This window comes from Macrotis lagotis, chromosome 7 (assembly GCF_037893015.1).
Source record: "Macrotis lagotis isolate mMagLag1 chromosome 7, bilby.v1.9.chrom.fasta, whole genome shotgun sequence".
Classification (NCBI taxonomy): domain Eukaryota; kingdom Metazoa; phylum Chordata; class Mammalia; order Peramelemorphia; family Peramelidae; genus Macrotis; species Macrotis lagotis.
Window position 1 is genome coordinate 7,445,384 of NC_133664.1, and position 14,728 is coordinate 7,460,111.

The 14,728-nt window shown below is 40.2% G+C and overlaps 1 protein-coding gene across 2 annotated transcripts in view; it reads right to left on the reverse strand.

Moving 5' to 3' along the window:
• LOC141494330 (alkylglycerol monooxygenase-like) overlaps positions 1-14,728 on the reverse strand; it is a 168,985-nt gene that overhangs the window by 40,725 nt on the left and 113,532 nt on the right. For both annotated transcript variants that reach the window (XM_074195407.1, XM_074195406.1), the window contains exon 4: positions 1,153-1,256. In XM_074195407.1, the coding sequence (XP_074051508.1) occupies positions 1,153-1,256 (104 nt within the window). The remainder of the gene's footprint in view (positions 1-1,152; positions 1,257-14,728) is intronic.

The window sequence follows — 14,728 nt, forward strand, 5'->3', positions numbered from 1 at the left end:
TCTTAGGAATAATATCCTGACAGTTATCAATTAATCAACCATTAGCAAGCATTTATCAGTTACCTACCATGTCTATCAATTCAAAGACATGGTCTTAAATAGTTATGTTTATCCTTTTGCAAAGACCATGACTTGCTTGTGAATTGAATTTGAGAGGGGGAATGCTGTGTTAATTTGTCAGCCTCACTTTCTCCTCCAGAGCCATCTGGATCCAGTGGCCAAATATAGATCAGGGCAACTAGAGATGGCTATGGATGGCAATCAGGATTAAGTGACTTGCTCAAGGTCACACAGCTAGTAAGAGTCAAGTGGCTAAAGCCAGATTCAAACTCCCATCCTCCTTACACCAAGATCAGTGCTATATCCACTGTGCCACCTTAAGCTTCCCTCTTAAATATTTCATTACTAATTGACTGAATCTTACTGCTAAATATTGGAAATAGAAATTTAAAGAATTTTAAAATCCTTCCTGAGCTATTTGCAGGGTATACTGGAAGAACGATATTAGAAGCCAGGAATTCTATTAGAAGGCTGATAACTACAGTCCTGGGAGGAGATGATGAGCACTTGCCTTGGGATGGTAGCACTCCAATTGATATGGGAAGAAGATTTGTAAGGGAATAGAAAATTAAAATCATATTTTGTGGTCCTATTGACATGAGAAGAACATAGTAGGATTGGGAAGTGACTGAGAAGTTACAGAGATTGTGTCCCCAAAATGTCATCATGTGACCACCATCTCAAAGGAATTACAGGATACGGAAATCAATAATACAGAAATCCCATGATGGGTAATCCTTAGGGAACAGTTCATCTTTCTGCTGCCCTGATTCTTTTCTTTGACACATGCTCTAACTCTCCAAAGAAAATGACTCAGGTTGGGTTGAGGAGACTGTTTGAGGTCTCGACAGATTTAAGACCTCCTGTGGAAATTTCTTTCTTCATGGAAATGTGATCCCAGGGAAAGGAGGAAGAACATGTTTAAGATACTCTTCATCTATTTATTCAGAGGAGAAAAGAGAATGATGTATTTTTTAAATGAGAAAATTTTATTATTATCATTATCATTATTATCATTATTATTATTATTATTATTATTATTATTATTATTATTATTATTATTATTATTATTCCTTATTCCATGTGACTTACCCAGGATGTATATATTTGGAAGACAGATTGTCTCAATGCAGTGGTTAAGTTGTAGTCTTCAGAACTGTGATGTGTCTGATGGGCTGCCCACATGATGTTCACCTCTGCAAGACACACAAAGAGGGAGAGCCCTGAGAAGGACAATGAGGAAGGGAAAAAGTTCCACTATCTCCCATTGTGCATATCCATCGTTCACATGGAAGGAGGGAAAGCTATACTTGTCTTAGTCAAACTAAGTTCATAGGAGTATTCAATAAAACAAAATTTATAGAATGCTAAGAAGAAGATTAAAAGGAAGAAAAGAATTAAAGGAAACAAGGAGTTTATTCCAGGACCCTTAAGGGTTTCTCCCTGTTTTAGACAGTAAAAGCAATAGTAGTAGTATTATTATTACTCTACTAGTAATACTACTAATATTAGTATTATTCATAATAGTAATAGTAGTAGTAGTAAAAGAACTATTTTCCTATTGTAATGATAGTAATAGCAAATAGTAGTATTATTCTACTAGTATTAGTATTAGTATCAATAGTAGTAGTAGCAGTAGTAGTAGTAGCAGCAGCAGCAGCAGCAGTAGTAGTAGCAGCAGCAGTAGCAGTAGTAGTAGTAGTAGTAGTAGTAATAGTATTAGCAGTTGGACAATTTTCCTTTTTGGCAATAGTACTAGCAGTAGTAGTAGTAGAGGAACTAGTAATGAGATTGTTAGTAGCTGTAATAGTAGTACTAGTCCTACTCATGGCATGTTTTTGGAGTATGACTAGAATTACAGACTCAGAAATACTAGGAAATTTACATATTTATTTTACAGATGAGAAATCCAGGACAAAGGGAGAAAGTTGCCCCCAGTGAGAGCAAGGTCCAGGTAAACAACCTTATCTCAGTGTCTGGTCTACTAAGTAGGCATCTGCCATCAGTTGTACCCTCAAGGGACCAGCCCTTAGGCCAGGATCCATAGGGGTTACACCCTGGCCAGCATTACTCCCCCCCTCTAAGGATGTTTGTGTATGTCTTAGAGGAAAGGACACATCTCCATTTTTTTTCCTACTTACACTCCAGCTTCCCGCATAATACTTAGCATTTAATAAATTCTGAAATGTTGGTTGGATTGCACTGAGTTGGAAGCTTCCTGTCTGGATGCAGTAGGTACCCCTTGGGCTGCTCATACCTCCAGATTTAAAGGTGATTCAATAGTATTCAGGTCAGGGTGGAGGAAAAACCTGGAAATTCCTTCCATACTGAAATGTCTATCAGCCAACAACCTCCCAAGTTCTCTGTTGCCTAAAACTACATAAAAATGTTCATCTCAAAAGATACTTTTAAAAAAGAAATGCAACTAAAGATAAACATATATGTACAATTTTCACATATATGTTCATACATATACACACATGACCACAGCTCACCAAAATATTAAGGCAATGTGTCATTGACATGCCTCCATATCACTTTTCCCCCTTCAAATGTAAGAAGAGACATGGACATTCTTTTATTTTCCCTCTGTATGTTATGAGGTGGAGTTTTAATTTGATCCCAGGTTTTCATACAAGACTCCAATGGGTGGAGTCCCCTTCTTATAACCCATTGTGTCTGCCAGGAAAATATTTTCAATGGAAGTTCCACAAAAGAGAGCACATCCACATTGTGCATGTTGAGTATTTTCCTTTCTTCTGTGCTCTATCCCTTACTCCAAGCTCTAGGTATCCCAAGATACTGGTCAAGGTCCTTTTCTTCAAAATCCACAAAGATGGAAAAGATCCATAGGGAGCTGGTGATTGTTTCTGTGCCAGCAGAAAGCACAAAGTCAATCATTTATTTAGGCATGCCTGCCCAGGAATGGAGCTTTGGCATTGAGAGCAAGAAAAAATGCTGGGTGGTCTTTGGATCTGGGGAATATAGGGGACTCCACTGCCATGGTGGAGCACTGTGGTTTGTTACAGACTTCTGGATAAACCTTGATATGGTTCATCTTCCAGAAACCCATGTAGCTTTTGTTGTCCACACTTGAGTGAGGGCGGGGGAGGAAACTTCTGAGTTGGAGGCTATCAAGTGAAGGCTAGTCAAGTCTTTGTAACCTCATTTAGGGTGTTATTGGCAAACCTACTGGTGTGATTTGCCATTTCCTAGTCCAGTTCATTACAAAATGAGTAAATTGAAGCAAATAGGGCTAAATTACTTTCCCAAGGTCACATAACTAGTAAGTACCCGAGGCTGGATTTGAACTTAGGAAGATGTCTTCCTGGTGATATATTCACTGCAGCAAACATATGTAGGAGCTGTGAGGAAGGGGTTCATTATCTGACAATATAGATGGGTGGCCAATGGAGCTGCAGAAGACTATTCATATTTCAATTCCATACTATCTAGGCTTCATTGGTAGATAAGACAACACTCTTCAGTCATAGCAAGTGTTTGAGTAAAACAGTAAAAGAAACTCTTTGTGTCTGAAGGAGAGGGGACTTCAGTGTTGCTGCCCTGATATCCATCTCTGACCTGGCCTAAAAAGGAAACCTTAGGAAACGTGCCCATTATCAGTAGAAAGAAACATATAGAAACTAAAAGCATCCATCAATGAACCAATTGGGTGGTGCCATAGACTCATCTTCCTGAATTTAATCTAGCCTTCAAAATGCACTATCTATGTGACCCTGGCATCCTGTTTACCTAAATTCCTCATCTATATAATGAGGTGGAAAAGCAAATGGTGAATCACTCCAAGTATCTTTGCCAAGACCATGCATCTCTCACCAAGACTGGACCCCAGGATGGGATGGCTAAGAGTTGGACATGACTGAAACATTGAACAATAACAGTAGTGCCCTGAGGGTAGCTAAAGATTCCAAGAGGAATGGGTAAGAAGAAAGAATTTTCCATGTATGGGAAACAACCAATAAGGTCGAAGAGATTTGATTAGATGAGAGAAAGCATTGATTGAATGTTTATCATATCTTGGACATTCTGCTGTGTTGTAAATATAAATAAAAATTAAAAATACAGTCCCTGTCCTCAAGGAACTTACATTCTAATGAGAAAAGACAACACCTACAAAATGAAAAAAGAGTCCGAAGAGTGAAGAGGTAGAAGTAAATATGGGTGAACTGACATGGAAATTTCCTCAAATGAAAGATCAGGAGAGAAGTCCACCATTGAAGAACAAGTCCAGCATGAGGAGCCCATTCAAAGGTGGGGGGGGGGGGGATTTTGTGGATTTACATGCCAGAGTCTAGTTTCTAGCAGGTCCTAGAGACATTAAGGAAATACTGGAGTTTATCTATCAATCAGGTGAGTGACATGGTCAGTATTGCCTACAGTAAAAAGGGAAGATTGCCATCAGTAGAGAAGAGTAATTGAAACGGGGATATGCTTGAGGCAGGAAGGCTTACTGGAATGCTATTGGAGCAGTCCAGACCAAAGATGTGAAGACCTTCACTAAGATTAACCCATGTGAACAAGGAATGTTGGAAAGGCAAAAATGCCAAGATTTAGCAAATGGTTTGCTATATGGAATGAGTAAGAAGAATTGAAGGTAACATAATGCTTACAAAATTAGATTAAAAGAAATGATGGTGTTCTCTACAGTAATAAAGAAGTTGGAATGGACGAAGTTGGGTATGGGGAGGCATTACAAATTCTGTTCAGAATATGTGAATTTTGAGATGCTGATGGGACTTTAGTTTCAGGGTGCTAGATTTGGAGAACAGCTGTTAGATGAGTCTGGATCACAGAAGGGAAATGATGTGCAGTCATTCTGGAAAGATTTGGATACCTTAGGATTCCAACTCAGGAAGGAAAAGATACTTTAGCAGCAAGGTATGTTAGTCAAAAAAGCCAAGACTAACCACTAAGCTCTACTGAAGTGTCCAGCACCCTGATCTGATGATTCTTCTTTGGGGTACCCTTCTCAGAGCTGGGCATCCCTTTTATACAGATTCTTGATAAATCAGAGAAAGTTCAGGGGAGAGAAAGCAACTTGTGGAAGGACCTTGTATTCAGGCTCAAAGAGGATTCCTTAAAGCAACTGGAAATGTTTATTCTGGCTGAGAGACTTGTGGACTGAGGGGATGGGGGAGAAAGGAGATGAAATCTGTCTTCTTGCATTTGAATGGTTATCCCTAGGAAGCACCAACAGTCTTGTGCTCCTCAATGCCAGAGGGCAGAAACCCGAAGCTGGAAACTAGAAAGAGGATTGTGTAAGTGAAAGCTTCAATGATCATTCCATTATAGGTGGAAGTTTTCAAGCAAGGCTAGGCAAATGCTTCTTGGGAAGGAAGTGGAGGGATTTGGGTTGAGTTCAGTGGCTTCTCAGGCCCCTTGAAAGTGTAAGCTTCTCTGTTCAAACTCAGAAATTCTCTGAGTTGAACTGTGGCTGGTCCTGGGATTTTTTGGTTTTGGGAGCTTTTCTTTTAGCTTTTCAAACTTCCTGTAGTGTGGGTCATTAACCTCTTCTAATAAGTGCCCTTCACTCCTCCACTTCGACTTCTAGGCCCTTCATCATCCTACCCCCTTTTCCTGACATCACAAATAGAAGGCTTTGAAAAAGTTGAAGCCCTTAGGGAATTATTTATTTGTTAATGCTATTTTAATGCAGCCAAGCTAATGTGCTCACTAGGGGATGGGTTCTTCAGGTGAGTATCAAACGCAGGCTAATGACCTATGGGCACCCAACTTCCTCATGACCTCCACAGAAGCTCAGGGAGTGAACAAAGAATCTGAAGAGGTGGAGGTTAAAAACCTGTCTCTTTGGTTGTTTTAAAAGCATTTACTTCCGATCACAAACTGTGTGTAACACAAGCCCTCACCCAATGAAGCCCAGCTGTGCAAACAGGGAACCGTAACTGGATCTAACTGCTTCACCTCAGGCAGTTTTTTTTCAGTATTAGGAAAGGTTTAAGCAGGAATCTGGGATTTTTTTCCTATGTATGTCCATGTTAGGTGGATTCTGATGGTTCTCAGAGAGAATTGTCCAAGATGTATTTTAATGGTGAGCTGCAGATACCTAAAGATCCTTCATGAACAATCAGGAGGAGCTGGAGGATGCTCCCAAGAATGTACCACCCTTCTCCAAGGGCTGCTCAAATGAGATATTTGGAAACACAATGAGACCAATCTGGAAGAGGTGAAAGAGCTATTGTCTATTATAAATATTTTTAAAAAAAATTTACTTTGCAACATGTGAATACTACTTTGCCTATAGGAAATAAGGTTCCTAGACTCAACAGAATGAACAACCATTCAAGTTTTTAACAGATTAAAATGATTTTGGGAAACAAGTGTGTAGTTAAGCGTCACCTACAAAAAAAAGGAAATTTTGTCTATCAATTAAATTCCTTGGTGACACAAGATCATAAATCCTGTGTTCATCTATCCTTACTATATAACCTACCTTCCCTGAGTTCATTGGGGATAGGTGCTGCCTTGCTTTTGTCTTGCTATCCTGAGCATCTAGAAGGGGGTTTCACACATACAATAGGTGTTTAAAGAATACTTGTGAATTGATTGGTCCTAGTCATGTTTAGTTGCTCTTCATTTTCATCTCGCTATCCGATGGCAGAATCCATTGGCACGACAGAGGATGAGATATGATTCATGCAATATTGGAAGGTCAATAGAGATTCTTAAGGTTAATATAAAGTCAGCTATCCTTTAAACATTTTCATTCAAGTAAATTAAACACATATTCATTTAATCCTGAAATACATTTTGCTTTTTCATTCATTGCACAAATACTATTTAACAAATAAAGACTAAGAAAAATTATCATGTGAATTTTTAGAAATATTTTACCAAGATACTCAATACTTATTAATTAGCCTACATGAGAAACAACAGGAGTTGACAAGGCAGACAAAGGGAGACAAAGAATTGTAGAGAGAGACAAAACTGAAGATTCACCAGTTCTGAAGCCTCCAAAGTGATTTGTGTAACTCTAGATAAAGAGATTCTTTTTTTCTCATGACAACATATTAAAGTTTAAATTTTGAAATAAGATAGCATTTCCCTTTTTGTATTAATTATCCAGTTCAATTATTTTACTTAGTTCCCTCCCTTTACTTTCTTAAATTGACAAAGTGCTTGCTCTTCTTCATGAGGTCATGGTTAAGAATAAGGCCCACATTTTTCCTGGGAGATGCTTGAAGCATTGAATTGAATGGAGCTGTCCAAAGAAGGGACCACGTGTTCCTCCTGCAACCATGGACTCAAGGTCTGTAATTCCTCCCCATGTCTCAGAACCCCTTTCTAAGTGGGAGCAGTTAAAAAATTGCCAGAGGACACGCAGATAAATAAGTATGATCTGACTCTGATTCTTTTCTCACCTAGGTCTTTGAGATATTAATAGAACCCCCAAATATTGAAATTGGAAGAAACTTTAGAAACAAGTGTCAATCCAAGCCCTGGAGCTGATTGGGGAATAAAGAAAACACTAGGAAAGAAGGTGGGAGGGAGGAACACAAATTTAATAAGCATTTTCTCTGTGTCTGTCACTGTATAGGGAGCTTTACAGATATCACTTGATCCTCAAAACAACCCTGAATGGGGGATTATTGTAGCCCTATTTTATCGTTGATGAAACTGAGGAATGTCTTGCCCAGAATCATCCAGTTATTAAATGATATCTACGGCTAGATTTGAACTCAAGTCTTTCTAATTTCAGAGCCAGTATTTTTCCTGTTGATTGATTATCTCCCTCTGAAGAACACTTATTGGTACAACTAAAGTTAAGGTGGACTTCTCAATCAAAGCATCTAAAGTGGCTTCACTGAGCTAATCACCTAGAATGCAAAAGAAGCCAAAGATGGTACCTGCCCCTCAAGGAGCTTACAATTCAATGGAGGAAATATCCTAACCCCCCCCCCCCCCAAACAAACAAACAGGCACAAAGAAAGATATGCACAAGTTAAATAGGAAACAATTAGCAGAGGGAAGGCACCAAATTGAGACAAGATGGGAAAGGCTTCTTAAAGAAGGTGGAATGGTAATTGAGACTTATTGGAAGCTAGGAAAGACAGTACTTAAGAGCAGAGGAGTGAAAGTCTTCCAGACATTGGAAATAGTCAGAAAAAATCCCCAGAACAGAGAGCTGGAGTGGCAGAATGCCAATGTCAGCAAATTGAGGACTACTGAGAGGGAATAAGATGTAAGGAAAGTCGGAAGGTAGGAGGGGATCAGGTTATGAAGGACTTCAAATGCCAGAAAGAACATTTTGCTCTGAGAGGCAATAGGGAACAAATGGAACTTATTATCTAGGAGGCCGACATGAACAGTCCTGCATTTTAGGAAGATCACTTTAGAATGGAGGATGGATTGGGGTGAGGAGAGACTTGTGTCAGGGAGACCCGCCAGCAGCTATTACAATGATCAAGGTGTGAGGTGATGGGGGTTTACACCAGGGTGGCGGCTCTATGAGAGGAGAGAAGTGGGCATATTTGGGAGATATTGCAAAGGTGCAGTGGCTAGCCCTTGGTGCCATCTTGGATCTAGGAGAGATAGTGAGAGAAAGTTAGGAGTCCAAGATAAATTCTGGATTGTGAGCCTGAGTGAAGGAGGGAGGGCATATACCCTCACAGTAATGAAGAAGATAGAAGGCAGGGAGAGTTTAGGGGGAAAGATAATGAGTTCTGTTTTTGAACCTGCTGAGTTAAGTGGAGACCTCAGGGCAGCTTACTTGCTGGTCCTATATCCATGACTCTACTTCTGTCTGATATCTGTCTGATATCTGATATATTCAATGACTTGACCTTCAATAATATATCCCTTGACCTGCTGCCTGGGATCCTAGCCCTGCTGTCAGATGGGCGTGCTATAGAGGAATTCTGAACAGTCTATATAATGGCTTCTTCCTCATCTGCTTCTCAAGAAAGGAAAGTACCCAGGGTGATATTCTGAGTCTCTTAATTGTCCAGGATTATAAAGTGTACCCTAGTGAATCAAAGTCACTCCAAAAGACTTTGGAATCAGCTAGTCATAGTAGGGAAACTGAGAAGTATCTTTACAAACTTGGAGAGAAATTATCTTACAAGTTTGGAAGGAAATTAAACCATTGGGGACATCAAAAACTAAAGATCATCCAGCATCTGGCTGAGTGGGTTGGTCTTTGTTGGGATTGTCTTTTTCTGAAGGGAGAACAATGAGAGAACCAGCCCTACCTGATGACAACATAGTCTTCCCCATCTTTAAACTTCTATTATGCAAGAGACAGAGCCCTGTAACATCTTGTGCATGCATCCACAGAATGATGGAAATAATTGGCATTTATTGAGGTCTGAGGTACCAATTACATGAGAAACTCAAAAATCTCCCCCTCCCCTGTCCTAGCTTAGTCATGCATGACTAGCAAGTGAAGCAGAGAAATTAATGGAGCTGAACTAAAGAGACCAAGATTAGTAACAGATCCAAGCTATCATAAAACGTCTAATTGTACCATTCTGTCCTCTGTGGATGACAATAGATATGTGCTCATTCTTTTGCTCATTGAATGAATTAGCCATGTCATCAATATTATCATCACGATGTCAGAGGCTTCCTGCAGTGAAGGAATGGGGTGGTTCCACCTGTTCTTTCTCTCCTCTACCTGCCTATTCGAGCTTCCAACCCTGATCCCTGACAAACCTCAGAATCCCAATTTCTCCCATAAAAGGGAGTACTTTGGCCAAGCCTAAAGACTTGTGTTCAACATATTTTACAAAAGATCTGCTGCAATGGGGGGGGCGGGGCATTATTTGAAGATTTCACCACATTTCCCTTTTCTCATTTCCATGTTTGGTGAAAAGCAAACACTACTTTTTTTGCTCCAGAGGAGTGAACCAAACCCATGGTCCTTCCCTTCTTGAGCTCTCTTCTTTCCCTTCTGACCCAGTATTGCTTCTGGAGATGTAGACCCTAAAAGAAAACCTTTCACCTTGGGCAGAAGAGGCAGCTCTTCTGGACCAACTAGGAGCCTCTTTCCAAATACCTGTCAAGGAGGTGGAAGGCCAAGCATGGCCTGCCACATGAAAGATTCGGACTAGTGACTTGACATCATCACCACCACTATCATCATCTTCAACAGTAGCAGCAGCCTCATCAGTAGCATTTCTATAGTGGTTTAAGGCCCGCAAAGCCCTGGAAGTTCATTATCTTTCTTTATTGTCATAATTACTGTGACAAGTAAGTGTTATTATTTATTAATTCCATTTTACAGATTAGGCAACTAAGGCAGAGATTCAGGGATTTAGCAAGGGCCACACAGCTAACCAATGTCTGAGGCAGGATGCCAACTCAAGTCTAGTGATCTATCCATGGGCTAACTAGATGGTAAAAGCTTTTACTAAGCAACTATTGCAGATTAGGTGCCATGTCTGCTAGCCAGGGTACAAAGATTTAAAAAAATAGTTATTGATATTGTGCCATTTGGGGGCATCATAGGGATAAGCCTGAATTTTGAATGTGGATCACTTGAACTTAGTCATTTTGATTTAACCAGATTCTGCCAGGAGGACTGCACAGGCCTGGTACCTCAGCATCTGGCTGAGTTATCATAAAGACACTCAGCTTTGATTCTATTGCTTCCTCTTGACCTTGAATTCAATGTTATCATCTACTTGTCTATGATGCCTTTCATAACTCTTGGGTCTTTCAAGACTACAAATCCCTTGTCTGGATACTTCCCCATATGTATTGGATTTCCCTGCTATAAGGAAGCTCTTTGAGGGGTCTTTCTCTTGTCTTCATATATTCATATCACAATACCTAGCATCCAGCAGGCACATAACAAGTGTCGATTCATATAAATATCTACATTGGGAACTGGTAGAGGATGCTTACGAGTAATGGTGCCACCTTAATGAATTCCTTTGGCAGAACTCTTGCTGTTGGACAATATTGGAGGAACAATAGTCCAAAAAGATCTCAGCGTTCATCTAATATATGCTCTTGACGTGCCCCCCAAATAATAACTATGTAGAAATTAGTTGTGTACTCTAGTCACTGTGATCAAGGCCTTGGTACCCACTAGTCAACATCATTCACAGAACATTACGTGCATATCCATCCATGGGAGACAACATACAGGATTTGTCATCTGCCCTACAGCAGCTCCCTCCTTTTTGTGTGGTCTTCTTTGTTAGAGTAGGAACCCCTTCAGAACAGCAATTGTCTTTTTTTTTCAGCCAGGGGTTGTCACGGTGCAGAGACCACTGGTCCTGGAGGAAGGGAACACCTGAGTTCAAATTTGAACTTAGATATTCACTAGTTATGTGACCCTAGGCAAGTCATCACCTCCCCTAGACTCAGTTTCTTCATCTTTACAATGGTACTAACAGGCCCAACTCGGGGGGTTCTTGTGAGGATCAAATAATAAAATATTTGTGAAGTGTCTGACACTGATCATCAATGCTGATTTCCTCCCTCATACATTTATTAGATTATTATGGAATTAGCAGCTAGATAATTTAGGGGATAGACTACTGCCCTTGGAGTCAGGAAGACCAGGGTTCAAATAGAGCCTCAATCACTTACCAGCTATGACCTAGGAAAGTCACTTCATTTCTCTTTTCTGTTTCCTCAACTGTAAAATGGGATTTTCTACATCTAATCAGAGGTCCTATTGTTTTACTGGCTATCTCCATTATCCTAATAAGTCCCACTACACTTGCAGTCTCCTTTAAAATATATATTCTTCCTAGACAAAATGCTGGGTAGCCTACCCCAATCTTAAACTTTGGAAAGTAAATTTATTTTTAAAACCCTAGTGAAAGACTTTATATGCATCCCTATAAAATTTCATCTTATCCAATCCAGGCCAAAATTGTGTCCCGACCAAATTCTTTTTGAATCCTGCTTTTATTATTCAGGGGATGAGCTCCCTGAACTCCCCAGCCCCTTCCCACACACCTCCACAACTTGGTGTGTCTGACACTTCCTACATCCGGTCTTTGGACAAGAACTTTGATTTCTCTCTACCTCAATTTCCACATGTATAAAACATGAATACAAGTAAGCACTCGAGTATCTCTCTAGCCTCTAATAAAGATGGAGTGACTGGGAGTATTGTGGGGCTTTGAGCCCTGCCAGTTTTATTAATTTAAAACAATGACAACATCAAGATTGCAGGGAATGCTCAGAGTAGAGTAATGGCAGGCATTTGGGTAGTACAGCAAGGTGGCAAAGGACCTGTTGTCTGTTCATTTGATCTCCGGGCAAACCTGGAGGCTCTTATTAAAGATGTTCCAGATAGTTTAGAGAGGAGTAAACTGAGACTGATCAGTAGTTTGCCCCAATACACTGCCCCAAAAGTACATTTTGAACTCAGATTTTCTTGACTTCATGATCAACAATCAATAACTTTATATTTATTAAATAACCGCTATGTGCATCCTTTAAGCTAAGGGTTAAGGGTACATAAAAAACAAACAGTCCCTGCCCTCAAAGAGCTTACCATCTGCAACAGCACTAAGGTTCTTTCCTGGTCCAAGGACAAACCACTAGAATATCAGAACTAGGAGTGCGTATAGGAATTATCCATAGAAACTTCCCACCACAAACAAGGTGACTGGGTCCCAAGTCATTGCTCTTATACTATCTTTCTCAGATGCTAGTCTTTGGTGGAACCTGGAACTAGAACCCAGGACACCTGACTAATAGTCTGGCATTCATTTCACTCAAAGTTTATGAAGGCAGATTGGAAAGCACACTGATACAGGATCCAGGTACCAGGGCCAAAGCTTGCTGTTGATGCTTACCGGGTACCTTCATGACTTTGGACACCTAGACTAACAAACCTGGGCCTCTATTGCTCTATCCATGAGGAGAGGAATGGGCCTCTGACATTCTCCATCTTCCTATCCAAAGTCTTATGAACCATTTTCCATAATTCACAGTTATTACAAAGCACCAGAGTAAAAATTTAAAGAAAACATTCCATTCTCTGTTTCCAAAATGGATTTCACAAACAAGCAGAGTGATCTGGACTTCTCAACCAGGAGGAAGAGTCTTTGGATGAGAGTGGACAAGAGGACTTGCATTGATTGACAGGCCCTCCTGTGGCATCTATGAAGCAAGCTTGTGGGGAGACAGCAGGAACTTTTGCTGTGTTGTATTTGGAACAAGGGTTCAGTTAATTTGTCTCCTTCACTTACAAGAGCCAAGAATAAATAATCTCCTAAGGATGAGAAGAGATCCACAGAAGGAAATCCACAGGAAGGCAGAACAATGAGGAAATGATCAGAGGGAGAGGGCAAGAACAGGACCCACCATGACAATGGTCATGTACAAGGTGGTGGCCGTCTGCCTGTCTTTATTCGTCCCTCATGGAACCCAGTTGAGTGGAGTCCAATTATCCTGTAAATAACAAACAGAAGTTCCCAGGATAAAGCCTGCACTTCACTTCATTTATAGCTTCCTGAAAGAAAATGACGACTTAAGGATGGCCTTGCCACTTAACCCTGTGCTTAGAAAACAAGTTTTCTTGCTTCCTAGCCAAGGAGTCTATGGTTTACTTCAAACACTTTCAGTCCCCAATGAATTTGTCAGCCATTAACGGAGAAGAAGAAAACAAGAAAAGCGAAGATGGACAGACTATCCCCAAACAGTCCTCTCTGCATATCAGTTTTTTTGGAGCTAAGTGCTGATGTCTCTCAGCCATAGCTATGGCTTTGCTTATGGTTTTTCTGTTTCAGGAATACACACACACACACACACACACACACACACACACACACAAACACACACATATATATATATATACATATATATATATGCATGTGTGTCTAGATGTATATATGTATGTTTGTACACATATGTGAAAATAATGTGTTTAGTAGTTGACTGTGGCCAAAGAGTTTCTATGCATAATTCCTATGCTCCTTGCTAGTTCTGATATTCTAGGCATTTGTCCTTGGACCAGGAAAGAACCTAGTGCATTGAATAAACTGTTGCAGATGGTAAGATCTTTGAGGGCAGGGACTGCTTTTTGCCTTTTAGGTATCCTTAGTGCTGACTTCTGGGGAAATAGAAAGCGTTCTTAGCCCCGGTCTATTTGCTTGTTTTTTGTTTATTGTTATTTAACTCTTCCTTTCAGATGGGGCAAATAACTGGAATTTCATTCACCAGGTATTAATCTGACATATTTAATAGTTAGTTTTGAGCATAATAATGCTATTTGTCCTTCATTCTTGAAAAAGCCCATGAGAGCAGGGAGGTGAGCATATGATCATATGAATGAAATTTGAGTGGGGGGATGGCATTGCTGTGCTGTCACCAGCCTCGGTTTCACCATCTGGGTCCAGTGGTCAGATATGAATCAGGATTATTGGAGATGGCCCTGAATGTGACACAGTCAGAGTTGAATGACTTGCCCAGGGGCAAACAGATAATAAATGTCAAGTGTCTGAGGCTGGATTTGAACCCTGGTCCTCCTGACTCCAGGGCTGGTTGTACTACCTAGAAAAAAATACAAAAACTAGTACCAAATAGTCTTCACAGAGGGTACATTCTAATCCCCTTAATGGTTTTCAAAATATCCAGTATTCCCTGACCAAGTCATTCCTTGTTGGGTAACTTATTTCGCCATTTCCTCCTAGACATATGGAGGTTATATGATTTA